This window comes from Pseudorasbora parva, chromosome 18 (genome assembly GCF_024679245.1).
Source record: "Pseudorasbora parva isolate DD20220531a chromosome 18, ASM2467924v1, whole genome shotgun sequence".
NCBI lineage: Eukaryota > Metazoa > Chordata > Actinopteri > Cypriniformes > Gobionidae > Pseudorasbora > Pseudorasbora parva.
In genome coordinates, this window is record NC_090189.1 from 38,296,865 (window position 1) to 38,319,414 (window position 22,550).

The 22,550-nt window shown below is 39.3% G+C and overlaps 1 protein-coding gene across 2 annotated transcripts in view; it reads left to right on the plus strand.

The window, feature by feature from the left end:
* Nucleotides 1-22,550, plus strand: part of LOC137046909 (gamma-aminobutyric acid receptor subunit beta-2) — a 141,036-nt gene that overhangs the window by 24,741 nt on the left and 93,745 nt on the right. The window contains exon 2 of one of the 2 annotated variants that reach the window (XM_067424371.1): nucleotides 4,510-4,730. In XM_067424371.1, the coding sequence (XP_067280472.1) occupies nucleotides 4,525-4,730 (206 nt within the window). In that variant the 5' untranslated portion in view covers nucleotides 4,510-4,524. Of the gene's footprint in view, nucleotides 1-4,509; nucleotides 4,731-22,550 lie in introns of those variants that run through there. The other variant, XM_067424372.1, reaches the window with a different exon arrangement.

Below are 22,550 nucleotides of genomic sequence, written 5' to 3' on the forward strand. Positions count from 1 at the left end.
TTTTCACAAGCTTCGGCGGTGTCAGGGGCATTGCCTGTAATGTCGTTTTTGTTATTGGGCTTCCTTGTTGAACGCATATTATTATATTTCACACACTTTTTTTATTTTCCAAATCTAATTAATTAGTCCAAGTACATAATGCGTACCGAACCGAAAGCCTCGTACCGAACGGTTCAATACGAATACGCGTATCGTTACACCCCTAATATATATATATATATATATATATATATATATATATATATATATATATATATATATATATATATATATATATATATATATATATACACACACCTGAACAAAATCTTAAGACCAGGGGATTCATTGCAAGTTTTACACATTCCGAACTTGTGGATCATAACCGGGTTGTAAGTGCTGCTTCAAAATGCCAAAAGAAGAAACAGGAGCAAGAGACAAAAAATAGAGATTATTTATTTATTATTATTTAAATAGAGGCAATTTATTGAAAACTGTATTTAAACTCAAACATCATCTGATCATAAGTTTAAGACCATAGCCCAAAAATAAACGCACAACAGTACTAAAAGTGTCAAAAAAGGACTCAGTAGTGAGTAGCCCCACCGTTCTTGTTGATCACTTCAAACACTTGTTTTGGCATGCTTGATGCGACTGTTTCCAGGAGGCTGGTGGGAACGTTGCTCCATGTGGTGAAGATGGCTTCACGAAGGGCATCCACAGTCTGGAATTGACGTCCATTTTTGTAAACTTCCCTTGCCATCCATCCCCAAATGTTCTCAATGGGGTTTAGATCAGGGGAGCATGCAGGATGGTCCAAAAGAGCAATGGTATTCTCCTGGAAGAAGTCCTTCATCAGGCGGGCTTTGTGAATTGCAGCGTTGTCCTGTTGAAAGACCCAGTCATTACCGCACAGACGGGGACCCTCGGTCAAGAGGGATGCCCACTGCAACAGATCCACATAGCCAGTCGCCGTTTGATGCCCCTGCACAACCTGAAGCTCCATTTTCCCATTGAAGGAAAAAGCACCCCAGATCATGATGGAGCCTCCTCCACTGTGCCGCGTAGAAAACATCTCAGGTGGGATCTCCTTGTCATACCAGTAACGTTGGAAGCCATCAGGACCGTCCAGGTTAAAAATTTTATTTTTATTTTTAAAAATAAAACTTTCTTCCACTTTTCAATGTCCCATGTTTTGTGCTCCCTTGCAAATTCTAAACGGGCAAGTTTGTGTCGTGGGAGGAGACGTGGCCTTTGAAGACTTTTTTTGTTCTTGAAGCCCTTCTCTATCAGATGACGTCTTATGGTTATTGGGCTGCAGTCAGCATCAGTAAGGGCCTTAATTTGGTTTGAGGATCGACCTGTGTCTTCACTGACAACCCGTCGGATCCTGTGGCTCAATGCAGGTGAAATCTTTTTGGGTCTACCACTTGACTTTTTTGTCCCATAACTCTCAGGATTTTTTAAGAAATGTAAAATGACTGTCTTACTGCGTCCAACCTCAGCAACGATGGCATGTTGTGAAAGGCCTTGCTTGTGCAGCTCAACAATCCTGCCACGTTCAAAAAGAGAAAGCCTTTTTGGCTTTGCCATCAGGAGATCTTGACAGTATGACTGCTTGAAGGACAATGACATGAAAGCCATATTTTTGTGCAGATTTAACCTTTTTATGGCTATGGTCTTAAACATTTGATCAGCTGATGAACGGCCTGTTTGAGTTTAAATGCAGTTTTCAATGAATTGCCTACTCTCTATTTTTTGTCTCTTGCTCCTGTTTCTTCTTTTGGCATTTTGAAGCAGCACTTACAACCCGGTTATGATCCACTAGTGCGAATTGTGTAAAACTTGCAATGAATCCCCTGGTCTTAAGATTTTGTTATTTTGTTCAAATGGCCCTATTTGACTATTCTGAGCTCATGGTTTGAAGCTCACGGTGCAGATGCGTTTAGTTAGGGCATGTCCGAATCCACTTTTTCTAATTTAACAATGGAAACAAAAACGGTTCGCGCACATGGCGTAAGGTCAATACGGTTGTACCTAGTCTCTTAATGAGTCATGGGTGTATTTTAGGCGTAACGTGCAATAAATCAATCAGAGTCTCATCTCCCATTCCCTTTAAAAGCCAGTTGCGCTCACAGCACGGCATATTCGCTATTTACACGGCGTGATTTGCAGGCAGACAGACGGAGTGCTTCTTCAGAGAGGAATCCTTTCATTTTTAATATTTGGCATGTTTATGTGCTGCTTTGTGTAATAAGCAGAGTGTATGCACATTGTGCACCTGCCTGTGGGCACATATTACTAACGCGCCCTTTAACCCTCGGAGCCCTGAGCTGTTATTTGGGCCCTGGGGGTATTTTGACATCCCCTGACATTTGTGCTTATTTCTGTTACTTGTACTATTTTCATGGCTACATTTTGATTACACTGTATTCAGTACAAACTCTGCTACAATAATATGTGAGCAGCATGTATGTAGAAGTGTGTAGTTTAAAAATCACTCTGGCCACTCATTTACATAAAACAACAAAGTGAGTTAAAATTTGTAAGACATGTTTTGTGTCGGGAAGGCTTATGCGGGGAGGCGTTTCACACCTGAGAACGAACTAGAACAAAAAATGTGAAGAGATTAAAAGAATGGCTTTTTGAATTGTTTGCATTTATTTACAACAGAACATGATAAAGGATAAAATGTACGACAAAATAAGAGATAATCATGGTTATTTATAAGGGACACTCAAAATGTTTGTACTGTAGCTACCACACTGTGTGTCGTTTCAGTGTCTGCAGTTAAGTGTGTGTATAAAAGGCTCTCAGATATAAACACATTTGTTTTGCTTAAGCTTTATAAAGAGATGGCTGTCGTGTATGTGTGGCAAGTATTTTCTGCATTCTGAGTTCATTTTCAGACGCATTTCAGAATGGACTTCACAGGGAGACAGGCGGGAAAACGCACATCCTGTTTGTTTTCTGTATTTAGCTAAAACACAACATTTGGTTTTTATTTTGAGCGTACATAAATAAAAGTAGACACTTTAAGCTTTGTAAAGATATATCGTTCATGTCTGTGAGGCCAAAAATGTGTTGTGATGAGGAAAAATCCAGCAAAGCACGTGGGCACGTTCTTCGGGTTCATAGGGTTAAATAACACACAAAAAACGATGCTATTATTTTCAGTTGCCTAAACATAGCAACTCAGCAACAATGCATCTGAGGACACCTGTTTTTCAGACCAGCAAGCCCATGGGTGAACAGATGGGCACGAGTGCATTTGCTATTTAAATAACGTAGAGCTGGACATGAAAATGATAACTGTGTCGGCCTGAAACCGCTAAAAACTTGCCTGGTGTTGAATTGTGCCAGGTTTATGATAGGGCCCAATGTCTTTAAAATGGTAAATTAACCCCAAACAGAATTAAAAGAAGGACAATTTATACCACCATCTAACATTTGTGAAAAGTGCATGGTAAAACAGAAACAGTATTTGCCTATTAGGTTTTTATAAGGTTTAATTAAGAAATAATTAGGAACTAATTAAACCTATTTCTGGGGAAATCAGTCGAGTTCCTGGACCTCAAACAAGTTCTGCAACACAGCAGTAATGGTGTTGTGTACAAACCAGGGCCATGCCCACCACTGAGGGTGACAAGTCCCCCTGATCTTCATTACGCATTACAGATGACCAAAGATTTTACTGATCTAACATCACTCGTTAATGTCAAAATGATTGAGATGGCCTAATTTTTTGAGAGATGGACCTGTATATACTTTCAATTTTAAATGTCTGTGGAGGAGCTCTGACCAATTATTTACACTAAGTTCACACTTGTAGTTCGGTTAGTTTGGTGCGTTTGGTCCGGACCAAGAAACAAAAACAAAACATTGCATTTGTAACAGCGAACCTAGTTACGTCCTGTTTTTGGACAAAAATTACACATATTTTGAGGTAAAATGAATACATTTTAGAGTTTTTTATTTTTATTTTTTTTATTTCAATTTGAAACAACTTAGAACATTATATCAGAATTTGAAAAACACAGTTTCAAACGAACATTAAAAGCAACATTTGTTACAACCATCCCTAGTTTGACAAGTCCCTAGCTTACTGATGCATGCTTTGCATTTTGAAATGCAAAAAGTGTAATTGCACATTTGAAGGTCAATAAGGAAGCTATTTGATAGTCATGTAACAGCATGCAGGGGATTTTTAGCCGAACGATGCCTTTAAAGAGTGATTTGAAATGGCTAATTTTTGTTCAGCAGAGTCCCAGTGTGCTGTCTGTCAATATACCTGTCTCAAGAGATTCCCTTAGACCTCAGCTCCTTAACACTCATTTGTAACCTGATGTGCACTCTTGCTTTTAGCATTACATCATCAAATTTTAAAGCCAGTCATGTAATATTAAGCCCCAAAAGATTCACAAATATTCCCTAACCTATCTTTCTTTGTCTTTCTTACATTGCCTTTAGACTTGGTAATTTACTTATTCTCTGTGTTTGTTTTTTTCTTTTTTTTTTCTTTTCTTTCAGGACTATACATTGACTATGTATTTCCAGCAAGCCTGGCGAGACAAGCGTCTGTCCTATTCTGAGATTCCTCTTAACCTGACGCTGGATAACAGGGTAGCCGATCAGCTGTGGGTGCCGGACACATACTTCCTGAATGACAAGAAGTCTTTTGTACATGGAGTAACAGTGAAGAACAGAATGATCCGTCTCCATCCAGATGGCACTGTGCTTTATGGGCTCAGGTAACAATTCTAAAGCATCTATTCATCACCTAATATCAATTTATCTTTTATTCACTATTTTGACAGAGCATTATAATCCCCATGACAGAATACACACAGCGGATGCTTTTGATTTCCAAGTAAATCAATGCATCTACAACACTATTTTTGTTCCTTTAAATGTATAATTCGAAATGATAATGTGCTCTAGATGCGCGCAAGAACAAACTGATTGATATAGACAAGACTTATATGATACACTTACAACATGATGTGTGTAACCAAAAGAACAAATTAATTAATACGAGGATCATATCTGACACTGCTACTACAGTGACTGTTTGAATCTCTTTATGGGTTTAGTTATCTCTTTAGGAAGGATAAGAGGCCAGCAGCACATGGAAGTTGGGAAAAATTTAGGAAAAAAGGCGAACACTATGTGAGAGTTTGCTACACATACAATATTGCTGTCAAAATAAATCATGAGAAGGGATGTGAAAATATGATATAATTGGTTTTGATTTCTCACAGAATCCTTATGATTACCAGTTCCTTTTTTGAGGGAACTTGACATGACGTTGACACTATGGGAACGCTTCTGCTTGAGCAGGTGTCTTAAGCACATGTGGAAGCATGCCTATTCCACCAGCAAAGGTTCTACTGCCACCAAGCAGCATTTATCACATTGGATTACTGATGCAATTTCTCTTGCCTATGATGCATACGTTCCATAAGGAACCTCTCCACACACATCCATAAGTTTTTTCAGTTTGGACATGGACATGGAAGTCCTTCTGGGTTAATCTGCTCAGTTTACCACAGGGTCTGTGCGTGTGCATACTTCACAACCTTGGATATTCATCATCCTTGAAAGTGAACATCTTAGATTACATACTGTATATCCCTAAATGTTTGTTTGTTAGTTTCAGCCCGACGCAGTTATCATTTTCTCATCCAGTGAATGCACTCGCATCCAACTGTTCACCCATGGGGCGTGCTGCTCTGAAAACGAGGAGCATTGTTGGCATGTTGCTGTTTTGAGGAACTCTGTGCCTGTAGTCGTGTTGCTGTTTTGTAGTCGGTGCACATATTTGCTTATTACACACGCAGAGACGCGCAGCAGCACACACATTTTAAACATTAAAAATAAAAGGATTCCTATCTGGAGAAGCATTCAGTCTTTCCACTCGCAAAATTCCAACATGTAAATAGCAAATCCGCCATGGTGCGAGAGCAAATGGCTTTTAAAGGCAATGGGAGATGAGACTCTGATTGGTTTATTGCAGGTTATGCCCAAACCACATCAATGATTCATTAAGACACTAGGGACAACCCTTTTGGACCATGTGCCTGACCACGACCATACGCTCAGGTCATTAAAATAAGGCCCAAAGTGACTGACAAAATGTTGTGTTTTTCACAGTTATAAGACTACTGAATCTCTTGGATAACACATAATAGAAGAAAAAAGAAACAGAAACAAGCGATAAAATGAAATAACGAAACCTACATAACCTACATTCAAGTGTTGAAAAATGCACAAGGCTATGATAATACAAAATAAAACATTTGATATGCATATTTGTATTTATTGTATGTTCAGATATTCATACAACTAAATATCCTGGGGGCCATGAAGGTTTTGTGAAAATTATAAAAGATGCTGTTGGTTGCTTTTTTTTTTAAACTTTTTTTAAAAACGTTGGTTGAAAAAGAGTTAATGTCATTGCTCAATGGACTTTTATCAATTGGGGGATTATGGTGAGCGGTTGTTTTTCAGGGGTTGCGCTTGGCCCTTAGTTGTAGTGAAAGAAACATTCTTATTGCTGAAGCATACCAAAACATTCAGGAAAATGTCATGCTCCCAAATTTGTGGGAACAGTTTGGGGATGGCCCCTTCCTATTCCAACATGACTGCACCAGTGCACAAAGCGTCGGTCCATAAAGACATGGATGAGTGAGTTTGGTGTGGAGGAACTTGACTGGCCTGCACAGAGCCCTGACCTCAACCCGACAGAACAGCTTTGGGATGAATTAGAGCAGAGACTGTGAGCCAGAGCTTCTCGTCCAACATCAGTGCCTGACCTCACAAATGCGCTTCTAGAAGAATGGTCAGAGATTCCCATAAACACACTCCTAAACCTTGTGGAAAGCCTTCCCAGAAGAGTTGAAGCTGTTATAGATGCAAAGGGTGGGCCGACTCCATATTAAACCCTACGGATTAAGAATAAGATGTCATTAAAGTTCATGTGCATGAAGAAGCAGGTGTCTCAAACCGTATTTTAATAACAATTACAAAAGAATAAAATGGAGCATATTTATTACCTTTCGGAATTTGGAAGGGTTCAATTTGAGCAGATTATTTTTACCATAATCACTCTCTTATCATCAGACAGAGATCATTTTCACAGTTCATTAGCTTTTACTGTGGCCACATAAGAAAAGATAATGTTAATATGTGGCTTACTTTAGTTCAAATGATGTCTGGGCTCGATAAGGCATCTTATGCTTTTAAGAGTTAAAGACTTAGAAATGTATGAAAATCTCCTTGTTTGTATTATACTGTTATTATACTAGTTATTATTATATCAACGTGACATGAAATCTGCATATAAAATCTGAGCTTTAACCTCAAACCTCAAATTAAGTTTTTCTTTACAGACACTCTCTCATGTTTAAGGCGAACAAGGATAGCAATTTAGTTTTCAAATAGGCCTGCAACGAAAAGTGTGCTTTTTTGTCCTATTACTCCTTGTTTCACTATTTTAGTTACATCTTAGGTATATTTTGCTATCTGTTATATATTATTTATATAAATAAATGCACTCTGATGTGTGGGTTTGAATCCAGCTTGGATCTTGTCCAAAGTGATGGGATTTTAGAAGCAACATCTGAGAGAAAATATAATGGACCGTAACTGAGAACTGGTATAGCTGTGTCTCATTTCAAAGGCAGAATCCTCCTGAGGTCGCATTTGTCACCCGCAGACATCATCAAGGATGTCTTATTTCAGAAAAGTAAAACGTTATTCCTGGTGATGCATACATTGTAATTTTCTTATGACTTTGGTATGTAACGGTTACTTTACTGAAATCTGACTGACATATGTGGCCGACAAATATGACCTCCGAAGAATGCAGTTTTTAAAATTAAACTCGGCTTATTATTGTCATGGAGAGTCGAGCGAAGAGGAGGAGAAGTGGATCTCAATGCAACCGTTTTACTTTATAAACTAAATGAATGAAGATAATAATAGGCTAGAAGCCAGAAAGTGATCACAGGTGAAAATAAACGCATTTTTAGATCCACATATAAAGGCAACAATGACAACTCGAGATAGAAACACAGATATATTTAAACAAAGGGATATACACTATCCCATTAACGGAGTGTCTATTTACACTAAGGTGTCCACCAAAGTGTTTTTATCCAGCTGAAAAGGCATGGCGCTCTGCTGAAAATGCCTCGCTGTGAGCACTTGAGAGCGTATTGGCAGCGCTGCGTTTTTTCAGTTGAGACTCTTTGCTTGTGTCGTAATACGTAATACGTACAAAAAAGTGTTATTAGCATCTCATTTCACAGATAGTTTGTTTCTGTATTGATTCTAAATAAAAATGCTGATACAATGTAAAGTAATAGTTCTGGCTCTTGTTTTAAACCTACACTGTGTGATATTTTCCCCCATTTAGCGGTGTAAAGGTATATGACCATCCAGTGAATAATAGTTTCTGTTCCTCTCAATTCTGATTTCGTTTTAACTCCTACGGTGGCCAATTTAGTCCAAGATTAACATGGCAATCCCCCTCTTCACATTCGACACAGTGCCATCGAGTGTTAAAACGCGAAAGGCGAAGCTTGAATTTACGGGTATGTTCCTCTTTGGCTAATTTACCTTCAAGATGGAGGAGCAACATGGCGACCGGCATTCGAACCCCTCACCCGTATGCATATGCGTCGCTAGGCCCTTTTTAGGGGGGCTTCAGCCCCCCTAAACTTATGCCTCAGCCCCCCTAAAAAATATGTGATTAACCTTTAAAACATAATGAAACTGGCGGCAGGCTTCGGCTTCGTCCCGTTTTTTAGTCTGTCTCTCCAATCCGCAGCGGCTCTGAGCAGAGCGCAGCGCACGTCAGAAGCAGAGGTGTGTGTGTGTGTGTGTGTGTGTGTGTGTGTGTGTGTGTGTGTGTGTGTGTGTGTGTGTGTGTGTGTGTGTGTGTGTGTGTGTGTGTGTGTAAATCTGAGCGTCATTGGTCTGTCACCGCTCGTCAATGTCAAAATATTTGATAAAACCAATCAAATCAGAGAAGGCGGGCTTTATGGTCACACAGAAACTGCTGAGGCTGAGCGCAAATTTTAGCAGAGCAACTCGACGTCAAGTAAGATAAATGCAGCTAAATTAATCATTCATGTTTGACAGCTTCTGCTTTAAGTCAGAAATGTTAATCAAAAGAAAAAAAATATTTAGGCAAATTAATAAACTTGTTGTGTCTAATTTTTAGACATTTTTAACTGGAAATATGCCAATGTGATTCATAATGTAGGCCTTAACGAACAGAAAATATTAACAAAGCCATTTTCATCAGATTAGGCGTAAGTTTAATAATGAATGTGTATATATTGTAAATTAATATAATTCTATTTGTAACATTCAGTAAATAAAAAAAAAAAAAAACATCAGCTTTTTCAGCCTGTATTGGGCATAAGATTAGTAGCCTAATGAATGTTCATACTGTGATTTTAATAAACTTAAAACTTTGATAAACAGTAAATTAACGTGTCTAAGAAAATTATTCATGAAACATAAATATCAGTATGTTAATATGTAAACCATATGTTCACTTTATTTACTGACGAAAACGGAAAAAAAAACAGTCAAAGCTCAGCGTTATGAAGAGACAGGGCAAGATAAAAACAGAGAAAACGAGAGATGTGGAGATAAAGACAAATAATTTACTGCCCAGTGACATGGTTTTCAAGCTATTGTTATCAAATTTTTTGGCCTTCAGAACATCATAAAATGCTCATATGTAGATCATAGAAATCAAAATTTTCTCGGGGGACCATGTTAGAACCCCCTAACATTTGGGATCTTGGTTAAACCTGCCTACATTATTGGGTATGATAATTGCATGTACAGTATGGCCATGCATTAAGGTATTAATATTTGCTTTATAAGTAATGATAAACAGCCAATATCTTCTGGGTATGCATGTTTGTAAGCTATTAGTTAATAGCGCAATTTGGACCCTAAACTAAATAGTGTTACCATTTTTTCTACAGACCTACCCTCACTGGGGGCTGAGCCCCCCTAAAATAAAAATCCTAGAAACGCCCCTGCCCGTATGTATTTTCAATGGCAGAGCCGAACAGCCCTATATGCTCACTACGCAAGCTGCATAGGGCCCCGCAATTTACTCAAGCCCCCCATTTACTCACCCCCCCCGCATCAATCAGTTTTAAACACTGATGATAAAATTAAGCAGAATTATCCTTCTGGCCATGAAAAGAGGGAAAAAACCACCATGAGAGTGAATTGGAGGAACAGCAATAAGGGAAACTTGTGTTCTCTCCTTTACAAGTTTGATGTCAGCAAATAACAGTAAAGTTAAGTTGATGTGCATCTCTTCTGTTGTCTTACTAAGCTGGACAGGCAAGCTATGCATCTCTTGGTCTGTCTAGCTAGCTAATGCCAGCCGCTTTCAGGGCTGTGTTCTTTGTCTTTGTGCCTGAAAATTAAAATTATTTAAAAAATAAATATATATATATATTTTATTTTTTTTTATAAACGGCAACGGTGTTTGTATACTGCATCTCGGAAAAGATCTGCGTCGCGCATGAACATGCGTTCATATGCGCGAGCACAAAACGAAACGTGTATTTTCCAGGAGAAATATCTGTGTGGATACCAGACCAACAGAACAATATATGGGCATGATGGTCCTCCTCATCATCATAAGTGTACATAGGCTACATACTTTTAAAACAAGACAATGATCTAGTTTTAGTCAATGTTTAGTTAAAACTCTTAACTACTGCACAAATTATGCAAGATGGAAAGCAATATATTGACACTTTGACATTGATTGACTATTGATTTATAGGCTATATTGAATGTAAAATGTTGATATTAGTTAGCTGGACATACTGGTCAATATGGATGCACATCCCTCAGTAAATAATAATAAATCAAATATTGCTTTAACATGCATAATATAAAACACAGTAGCATCCTATGGCAAGCCATTTTAGCTTTTATTTATTCACAATTTATGCATTTTTAATGTCAATAAATAAATGATCACTGTTTACATTGTGAATTCTTGATATTAGGTATGACATTTTTTATTAGTAACAATGTCTTTTTGATATCAGGCATTACATGTTCACTTGTACAAAAGTGAATTCTTGATATCAACAATGATGTCATGACTCACAGAGATTTTTGATATCTGAATCACTAGTTTGTTAAACATTACAAGAGCCAAGCCACAGTATAAATAGTATTTTATATTTGAAAATGTATAAAAGGAAATCTGGGGGAGTCAGTTTGAATGGGTCTGATGCTGCTTATAAATTGTTTTATCTATAATTTGCAGGTGCTATGCTTAAGTTTGTACGTACAGGAGATGCTGGATCATCTGCCAGTACAAGCACAGACCCAGATGATCCACATCCAGCCTCAGCCAGTTCTAGCACAGACCCAGATGATCCACATCCAGCCTCAGCCACTTCTAGCACAGACCCAGATGATCCACATCCAGCCTCAGCCAGTTCTAGCACAGACCCAGATGATCCACATCCAGCCTCAGCCAGCTCTAGCACAGACCCAGATGATCCACATCCAGCCTCAGCCAGTTCTAGCACAGACCCAGATGATCCACATCCAGCCTCAGCCAGTACTAGCACAGACCCAGTACAGCCAGATTCACCAACAGGAAAGCCGTCTTCAGCAAGTACTATTTTAAGATTATATAGAAAATACTCTTTAATAAATATTGTTTGTTTGAACCTCATTCTTTGACTGTTTTGTTCAAAGGAGGAAGGATTGTATTGGGAGCACTGAGGTGTCAGGTGTAACTGCATGGCAATGGCAAATGGTTTAAATAGCTTACGGGTCAGGTAGGAGGGCCCCTTAGCAGAATTTTGCTTAGGGCCCCTGGGAGTTAAGGATCAGCTCTGTTCATTGGCATATTATAAACTTACGAGAATACTTTATTACTTGAAAGAAGTAAATATACATTAATGAGCACATATATTTTTAAAAGAACTAAGTGTTTTTAGCTACGAATAAACTAAAAAAGTTACACAGTGTAGCTTGAAATTATTTTGTTATTATGCTGCTTGTTTTCATCTGTTGATGTTGTAAAAGCTCAATATGGTGATTGGTCGGTGTTGTATTTGTCCCACTCCTCCTCCACTCTGATTGGACGGCTGGGTGAAAAGTGACAGTGATGAGCGCTGCGTTTTACTCAAAGTTGAACATTCTTCAACTCTCACCAATCGGTAAAACATGAGTGAGTGTTTCATGCTCAAGCGCTATGTGTAAATAGCCTTGTTGGCAGAGGATATTTACACTAACTCCGCCCACTGAGGTCTGGTTAGGCCAAATAAAATGATTGAAGACGCTGGATAATCAACAGTCGCAATAGTGTAGGGGTAAGGCACTTGGCATTAAGTTCTGATGCAACTACAGGAGTATAGTATCTGTATCTAACTATTATTTATTCTTATTGCAAAGAAAATGCTACTATTTTCAGTACTGCTTGCACTTAGTGTAAATAGCCACTGCCAAAACTTAGTCCATACGTACGGAAGTATGAAAGAAATACAGATTTGACCCAACTGACCACAGGGTTTACCATTGATATGAAAATGTAACTGTTAAAAAAAAAACTAAGGCTTTATTGAAATGCTGCCTCTTCGACTGCTTTTGGTAAGAGTCATTTTATAGCCCTTCTTTCTTATCTCTCAGTTGGTCTTCAGGATCTTTTAGCACATGCTTTATTGGCTGTGCATTAGTAGTTGGCATCACATAACCTCTCATCTCCTTTCTCTGGAACAAAGAACAATTAGCCAATTATTTTAAATCTGCCATTTGGTTGTTAAAAATCTGGCATATTATCGTCAGGGCCATTTAGCTCTTCGGTCATTAGAGTGTTAGTGTCAAGTGCAATCTCTGTCACTAAACTGAAGTTCGATCAAAGGAGTTCAGCTCATTCTCTCTGAGCTTTTTTGGTGTTCTCAGATTGGCATGTCTGAAGAATATCCTATCAGGTTTTGTGTAACCCTATACAGCATCAGCTGTCATTATTCTAAACTGTTCAGACATTGTCTATTGGGTTGGGAAATTACAGAATACATGTAACGATGTTACATGTTTAAAATACAACATGAGTGCTAGCAGGATTCCTATCCATGAATTCAGTGTCTATTTGCTTGCATTTAGCGTCATAATTAAAACACAACACACTGAAAAATATATACAGATATCAAATTTAGAAGGTCAACGTTCTCAATTTCTCTGAAAAAAAGCTTCTTTTTTATCTATTGCATCAGCTCTTTGAATCAAGGACATTTTGTTGGAAGATGAAAAATGAATCTAGTAAACACAAGACAAAGATTTGTCTTTATTTAGTCTCTTTTTAATTTAATTTTATGTTTTCCTTCCCCAAGAATTCACACATACATCTATAAAGCAGCAGAAAGGGTTTTACATGTAAACTGTGACTATATGATAATATACTATGATAATTCATACTGTCACACCTACACCATAATTGCCCTCTTTGGGGTATGTTTACACGACACCAGAGTTTTGGCCATTCATTTACATGACAACAGTGTTTTGGGAGCCTGGAAAAAGTGAGTTTCAAAGTGCAAAGTTTTGAAAACGATACCTTTATTGTCTCCATGCAAATGACAAAAAGTCAGATCTACTTAAATGGTGACATCATCATTCATGCGTACACAGTATGTGTTCCCGGGGCGTTTCTTGACAAAACGATATCTCCAACTACTGGCCTGGCATGCATAATATAGCCTTTTTAGTAATTTCTAGAAATTATTTTGTGAACAGGGATCATTTTGACAACATTGTCATCTGTTTTAGTATATTTTTGTCATGGAAACATACCCTCAATTTGCTCCAAATCAGTTCTAATTCAGTGCGCCTGTTACACATTTTGCCCACAATCAAGGACAGCATTTATACTCCACACAAACTCTAATGGTACATTTAGGCAAGGCAAGGCAAGTTTATTTATTTTGCACATTTCATACACAAGGGTAATTCAAAGTGCTTTACATAGAAAATTTATTGAAACAGTGATAACATATGCATATGAAACAAGAATACCACGTGTAAGAATTAAAAATAAAAACAAGGATAATTAAAACAGTTGTCAAGAGAATTACAAAAATAAGAGTAAAATGATGTGGGAGACAGGCAAGCTAACAAAGATGTTAAAGACCGCAGCCTCTGGCATCAGTTGCTACATGTCTCTTGAGGCCAGGGGAGTGAGGTTTAGAAACACAGGTCTAACTGGCCTACGTCCGTTACACTCAATCCCCCTAAACCTCACTCCCATCCAGGTCATGGCACCAAATGCAACCAATCACACACCGCCACACCTGTCCCTAACTTTACCCTTAAACTTACCCATACCACCACACCTGTCCCTTACTTTACCCTTAAACTGACCCATACCACCACACCTGTCCCTAACTTTACCCTTAAACTTACCCATAGCACCACACCTGTCCCTAACTTTACCCTTAAACTTACCCATAGCACCACACCTGTCCCTTACTTTACCCTTAAACTGACCCATACCACCACACCTGTCCCTAACTTTACCCTTAAACTTACCCATACTACCACACCTGACCCTAACTTTACCCTTAAACTGACCCATACTACCATATCTGTCTCTAAATTTACCCTTAAACTGACCCATACTACCACATCTGTCCCTAACTTTACCCTTAAACTAACCCATACCACCACACCTGTCCCTAACTTTACCCTTAAACTTACCCAAACCACCACACCTGTTCCTAACTTTACCCTTAAACTTACCCATACCACAACACCTGTCCCTAATTTTACCCTTAAACTAACCCATACCACCACACCTGTCCCTAACTTTACCCTTAAACTTACCCATACCACCACACCTAACCCTAACTTTACCCTTAAACTGACCCATACTACCAGACCTGTCCCTAACTTTATCCTAAAACTGACCCATACTACCACACCTGACCCTAACTTTACCCTTAAACTGACCCATACTACCACACCTGTCCCTAACTTTACCCTTAAACTGACCCATACTACCACACCTGACCTTAACTTTACCCTTAAACTGACCTATACCACCACACCTGTCCTTAACTTTATCCTTAAACTGACCCATACTACCACACATGACCCTAACTTTACCCTTAAACTGACCCATACTACCATATCTGTCCCTAACTTTACCCTTAAACTGACCCACACCACCACACCTGACCCTAACTTTACCCTTAAACTGACCCATACTACCACACCTGACCCTAACTTTACCCTTAAACTGACCCATACTACCATATCTGTCTCTAAATTTACCCTTAAACTGACCCATACTACCACATCTGTCCCTAACTTTACCCTTAAACTAACCCATACCACCACACCTGTCCCTAACTTTACCCTTAAACTTACCCAAACCACCACACCTGTTCCTAACTTTACCCTTAAACTTACCCATACCACCACACCTGTTCCTAACTTTACCCTTAAACTGACCCATACCACCACACCTGTCCCTAACTTTACCCTTAAACTTACCCATACCACCACACCTAACCCTAACTTTACCCTTAAACTGACCCATACTACCAGACCTGTCCCTAACTTTATCCTTAAACTGACCCATACTACCACACCTGACCCTAACTTTACCCTTAAACTGACCCATACTACCACACCTGACCTTAACTTTACCCTTAAACTGACCCATACAACCACACCTGTCCTTAACTTTACCCTTAAACTGACCCATACTACAATATCTGTCCCTAACTTTACCCTTAAACTGACCCAAACCACCACACCTGACCCTAACTTTACCCTTAAACTGACCCATACTACCATATCTGTCCCTAACTTTACCCTAAAACTTACCCACACCACCAAACCTGACCCTAACTTTACCCTTAAACTTATCTGTACCACCACACCTGTCCCTAACTTTACCCTTAAACTGACCCATACTACCACACCTGACCGTAACTTTACCCTAAAACTTACCCACACCACCACACCTGTTCCTAACTTTACCCTTAAACTGACCCATACCACAACACCTGTCCCTAATTTTACCCTTAAACTAACCCATACCACCACACCTGTCCCTAACTTTACCCTTAAACTTACCCATACCACCACACCTAACCCTAACTTTACCCTTAAACTGACCCATACTACCAGACCTGTCCCTAACTTTATCCTTAAACTGACCCATACTACCACACCTGACCCTAACTTTACCCTTAAACTGACCCATACTACCACACCTGTCCCTAACTTTACCCTTAAACTGACCCATACTACCACACCTGACCTTAACTTTACCCTTAAACTGACCCACACCACCACACATGTCCTTAACTTTACCCTTAAACTGACCCATACTACCACACCTGACCTTAACTTTACCCTTAAACTGACCCATTCCACCACACATGTCCTTAACTTTACCCTTAAACTGACCCATACTACCACACATGACCCTAACTTTACCCTTAAACTGACCCATACTACAATATCTGTCCCTAACTTTACCCTTAAACTGACCCACATCACCACACCTGACCCTAACTTTACCCTTAAACTGACCCATACTACCATATCTGTCCCTAACTTTACCCTAAAACTTACCCACACCACCACACCTGACCCTAACTTTACCCTTAAACTTACCTGTACCACCACACCTGTCCCTAACTTTACCCTTAAACTGACCCATACTACCACACCTGACCCTAACTTTACCCTAAATCTTACCCACACCACCACACCTGTTCCTAACTTTACCCTTAAACTGACCCATACCACCACACCTGTCCCTAACTTTACCCTTAAACTTACCCATACCACCACACCTGTCCCTAACTTTACCCTTAAACTTACCCATACCACCACACCTGTCCCTAAATTTACCCTTAAACTTACCCATACCACCACACCTGTCCCTTACTTTACCATTAAACTTACCCATAACACCACACCTGACCCTAACTCTACCCTTAAACTTACCCATACCACCACACCTGTCCTTAGCTTTACCCTTAAACTTACCCACACCACCACACCTGTCCCTAACTTTACTCTTAAACTTACCCATACCACCACACCTGTCCCTAACTTTACTCTTAAACTTACCCATACCACCACACCTGACACTAACTTTACTCTTAAACCTACCCATACCACCACACCTGTCCCTAACTTTACTCTTAAACTTACCCATACCACCACACCTGTCCCTAACTTTACTCTTAAACTTACCCATACCACCACACCTGTCCCTAACTTTACTCTTAAACTTACCCATAACACCACACCTGACACTAACTTTACCCTTAAACTTACCCATACCACCACACCTGACCCTAACTTTACTCTTAAACCTACCCACACCACCACACCTGTCCCTAACTTTACTCTTAAACTTACCCATACCACCACACCTGACCCTAACTTTACCCGTATTCTGAATATCAACAGAAGTGTTTTGCAATTCAATATGAACACAATAAGTACATTGTACTTATTTTTTTTTTATGTAAGTACATAGTAGTGAAGGCCACCTTATATAAAGTGTGACCAGTTAAATTAATAAGAAAATGTGAATTAGGCAAATTCCTCTGCAATTTCATATTCTTCAGAAATGTCAGAAATGTGCTCTCATTACAATTACCTTTATTTTGTTATTAAATTACTTAATCTAGTTACATGTAACTAGTTACATGTAACTAGTTACTCCCCAACGCTGTCCGTTACCATGACAGCAAATGAGAATATGAACACAGGGAACTGAAATGAACAAATGCAGAATGGACCAAAATGAAACAGAAATAGACTCTGACCCTGACATAAGTGTTCATTTGTGATAAACACTAGACAAAGCCTCCATTTTATTTAGATAATCAGTTGGAATTCTCAGATTGTTCTCAGATGAGCTCTAGTGAAAATAACAAGCAGACCTGTACAGCCAAATGATATTTACACCAAGAGGTATTTGACCCAAAGTTATGGCAGCAGAGTATGTATACTGTCTCTAAAATAAACCATACTGTATGTCCACGGACATTACAATCAGAAATGAAGAGTTTTAGGAAAAATAGATTTGAAAGTGCTGTCTGTGTGCATAAGAGATTACATGTAACATGTATGTTGGCTCAATCCACAACAAGGGCATTTTTAAATAGATTAAGATAAGATAACATTGTGACTAATAGCAGTCCTCAAACCCTCACTCATGCCTAATGTATTCCCTCTTTGAATTGCCAATTTATCCAGCAGATTGTAAAGCTGTACCTTGAAAACGTTTAGCATGTGCTAGACAGAGAATGTAAATTTTCCCTCAGTAACATTTCACTGCACCTGAAGGTGATGGATACTTTTGGAGGCCAATCTCATTTGTCTTACTCACAGTCTCTCTGCATAACAACAGAAGAAAGACTATAACAGTTCAGATGTGCAGCGTGTGAAGTTATGGCAAGCAGATACATCACACGCAGATTTGCTAAAAGCGTTGTGCTAAAAAGGTCGTATAAATATGTATGTAGAAGCTGAATTTGTTAAGCTGTGCATATTAGGACATTCTCAGAATCAGTTCTCAGCCATCATCTGTTTGTGGCGGTGGATGTACTGTACTGTTTCATTCAGAGGTGTCATGCCCATTCAGATTTTTGAGCCAAAAGGATTTGAACACAGCTTCTAGAACACAATTATTATTATTATTATTATTATTATTATTATTATTATTATTATTATTATTATTATTATTATTATTATTATTATTAATTACATTTATATATCATCATTTATAAATGATGCACAGAAAATTGCATTTAAAATACAATATTAATGTTGTGTACCTTATGTACTGCTTAAAGGGATAGTTCACCCAAAATGTCCTCATCCTCAAGTCATACTAGCTGTATATGACATTCTTTTTTTCTGATGATTTCAGTTATATTATGAAATATCCTAGCTCTTCCAAGCTTTATAATGGCAGTGAATGTCTGTTTCTGTTTTGAAGTCCATAAAAGTGCATCATCTATCCATCATAAAAATGCTCCACATGGCTCTGAGGGTTTAATAAAGGGTTAAGTGAAGCCGTGCCTTCGTGTGCCACGAGAGCACGTTCGACACATTCCAGTGCATGATGCAGGCGTAGCGTAAGTTAGAGTAAAACAAAACTTGGTTCTCTAGCATATTCTCACCGGAGCATCCTACATCTTATGTTTTGGGTGAGCTATCGCTTTAATACAACATATGTTTGTATAATAATAAAATTCAACTTAAGCCTACACTATCAATAAAGAGTGGCCTGCATTTTGTATCAGTTCAAATTTGATACACATGACACAATATAACATCACTACTACATGAAAAGAGGTTTTACCGATATAAAAAAGCAGATTTGTGAGCATTAGTGGAACTGAGGTTTTAGAATAAACACGAAACACACGTGAATGCCGTTACGTGGTGGTTCTGGCAAATAGAGGGTATCCATGGATGTCACTTTCCCGCTGGAACTCGCCCTATCAGCCTGAGTGAGTGGCAGAAGAACTGCTGCCTGACTGGATTTAATAGGGGAAACACCGAAAACGCGAGTAAAACAAATGATTATCAGTTTAAACTAAAGGTTGAACACGATATAGTGTTCCTTACAATTTATCAAAGATCTGGTGATCCATGGATATTGACATGAACGTTTCCTGACATTTATATGTGCCTGATTTTGATGCTAGTGAAATAAATAAATCAACTTGGCCTGTGAATGCTTTAAAGGGGTGGTTGATTATGATGTAACTTTTTAAACTTTAATTAGTGTGTATTGTTTCTGTTTGAGCATAAACAACATCTGCAGTTACGACACTCAAAGTTTAAAGCAAAGGGAGATATTTTCTTTTAAAGAAATCACTTTTTAAGGAATACAACAAGAGGCTGGTAGGGTCTACACAAGCTTCCCCCCAGGTTAGTGACATCACTAAACCTGACATTTACATAAAATCTGCCCTCGGGAACAAACAACAAAGAGGGTGAGATTATCATGCTAATCAATGACTTGAAGATAGCTATCTTATACATTTCTCAAATAACCATTCAGAAACGTCCCGTCTCATTCTACATGTCGTCACTTTTTCTTGTGTCTCTCCATTATTGTCCGACTCCGGTTTGATCATTAAAGGCTGAACAGTTTCATTGTGTGTCTGCATGAGATAATCAGAGCTGCTGACTGAGCTGAATTCTTGAAGCTCCACCCCATGTGCAGCCGCTCATTTGCATTTAAATGTTATGTGACGCGGCTCATGCCTGTGACTTCATGAAGTGTGTTTACCTATTCACTTAGCCTGTAATTTGCAGTTGTGTGATAAGAGAAACAGCATCAATGCAAAATTCTATAAAAAGGACTTTTAAAAACTTGCATTGACGCAGGAGAGAACCCATCCCACAAGTAACATGACTTTTCAATTGCAAACGCAGGTTCATTCTGTAAGACCGGGAAGACACCATGTGATTTTGTTGTGATAGTGTAGGGGTAAGGTGCGGTTCGAATCGGGCTTTTGCCAAACTCAATGTACTTCCTTTTCTCATCACATATCCAATCGGAAAGGTGTTTATTGCCAATAAAGACAAATAATATATTTGAAAAAGTGGAAATAAAGCGTTTGTTGTAACCGCTGCTCTTGTTTTGTATGTGGACAGGCTGTAGCTACAGTTTTGGTTTATGTTTGATGGCGTACGTCACAGTCACGAGGTGTTGACACTGTCTCAGGTCAGACAACATTTCTAACCAGCTGTTTCGAAATCGAACAAGCGTATTATCACATGTTCTAAGTCACATCTGTTTGTTGAGTTTAGGTTTCATTGGGCATAGTTTTCACTGTCACATGTTTCCTTTGTTGTAGTTTCCCACCATTAATCTGTTGTCATGGACACTCATTAATCCTCACAGCTGTTTGTCATTGTCTCATCATTACTGTGTATTTAAGTTCCTTTTTGTCCTCACTCCAGTGTGCTACACGCTGTCTCTGTGCTATTCTTTGGATTACCTGAGTCTGCTTTGCTTTATTTAATTAAGAGTACTTATATTTGATCTTCTTTGCCTTTCATCTTCATCCTTGGTCCAGCAACGTTACACTGTCAATGATCCATTGTGAGTTTATTTTAGACTAGGAAAAACATAAAAAAAAAAAAAAAAAAAAAAAAAAATATATATATATATATATATATATATATATATATATATATATATATATATATATATATATATATATATATATATATATATCAAATGTGTTTTCTAAAGCTTTTGGTCATTTTAATGCACGTTTTGTAAAATCAATAACTCAAACATAAATAACCTTTTAAATTCCTTTTAAGGGACAGATATTTGCTGTGTTGTTCATCACTGGCAGGCAGTATAATTGCATTTTTGTCTGTAAAGACAGAAGATGAGCTGTGCCTTTTCCAGAAAGTAATGATGAAGATGTACATCATAGATTATTGATGTATGGAGTCAGGCGTTTGGGTACATTGTCCTATGCCAGTTTGGAAAATGTGATCAGGACTATAACCAGAGGTCAGGAAAGATGCCACTGCATGTTGGCCTCAGTAAAATGTACATGAATGCTGCATGAGATCAGTGATCGCGAGTGCGCACACATTCTCTGTGCATCAATATCATGCGCTTACTGTACAACACCAAAGTTGGAGAGGGGGTAAAATCTTTCTGTGGCAGGGGCAGCTGCCAATGAGACTGTCACTTCACCAGTCACCGCTATACGAGCCTGCCACAGGATCTGTCTTCGCTTTACGAGCCTGCCACTGGATCTGTCTCCGCTTTACAAGCCTGTAACTCAACCCGGCGTGGCCATACGAGCCTGTCACTCAACTCGGAGCGGCCATGCGAGCCTGTCACTCGACCCAGCGTGGCCATTTGAGCCTGTGACTCGACCCGGCGTGGCCATACGAACCTGTTACTCGACCCGGGGTGGCCATATGAGGCTGTTACTCTACTCAAAGCGGCCATACAAGCCTGTGACTCGACCCGGCGTGGCCATACGAGCCTGTAACTCGACCCGGCGTGGCCATATGAGCCTGTGACTCGACCCGGTGTGGCCATATGAGCCTGTGACTCGACCCGGTGTGGCCATATGAGCCTGTGACTCGACCCGGCGTGGCCATATGAGCCTGTGACTCGACCCGGTGTGGCCATATGAGCCTGTGACTCGACCCGGAGCGGCCATACGAGCCTGTAACTCGACCCGGCGTGGCCATATGAGCCTGTGACTCGACCCGGCGTGGCCATATGAGCCTGTAACTCGACCCGCCGTGGCCATATGAGCCTGTAACTCGACCCAGCGTGGCCATATGAGCCTGTGACTCGACCCGGCGTGGCCATATGAGCCTGTAACTCGACCTGGAGTGGCCATACGAGCCTGTGACTCGACCCGGCGTGGCCATATGAGCCTGTAACTCGACCCGGCGTGGCCATATGAGCCTGTAACTCGACCCAGCGTGGCCATATGAGCCTGTGACTCGACCCGGCGTGGCCA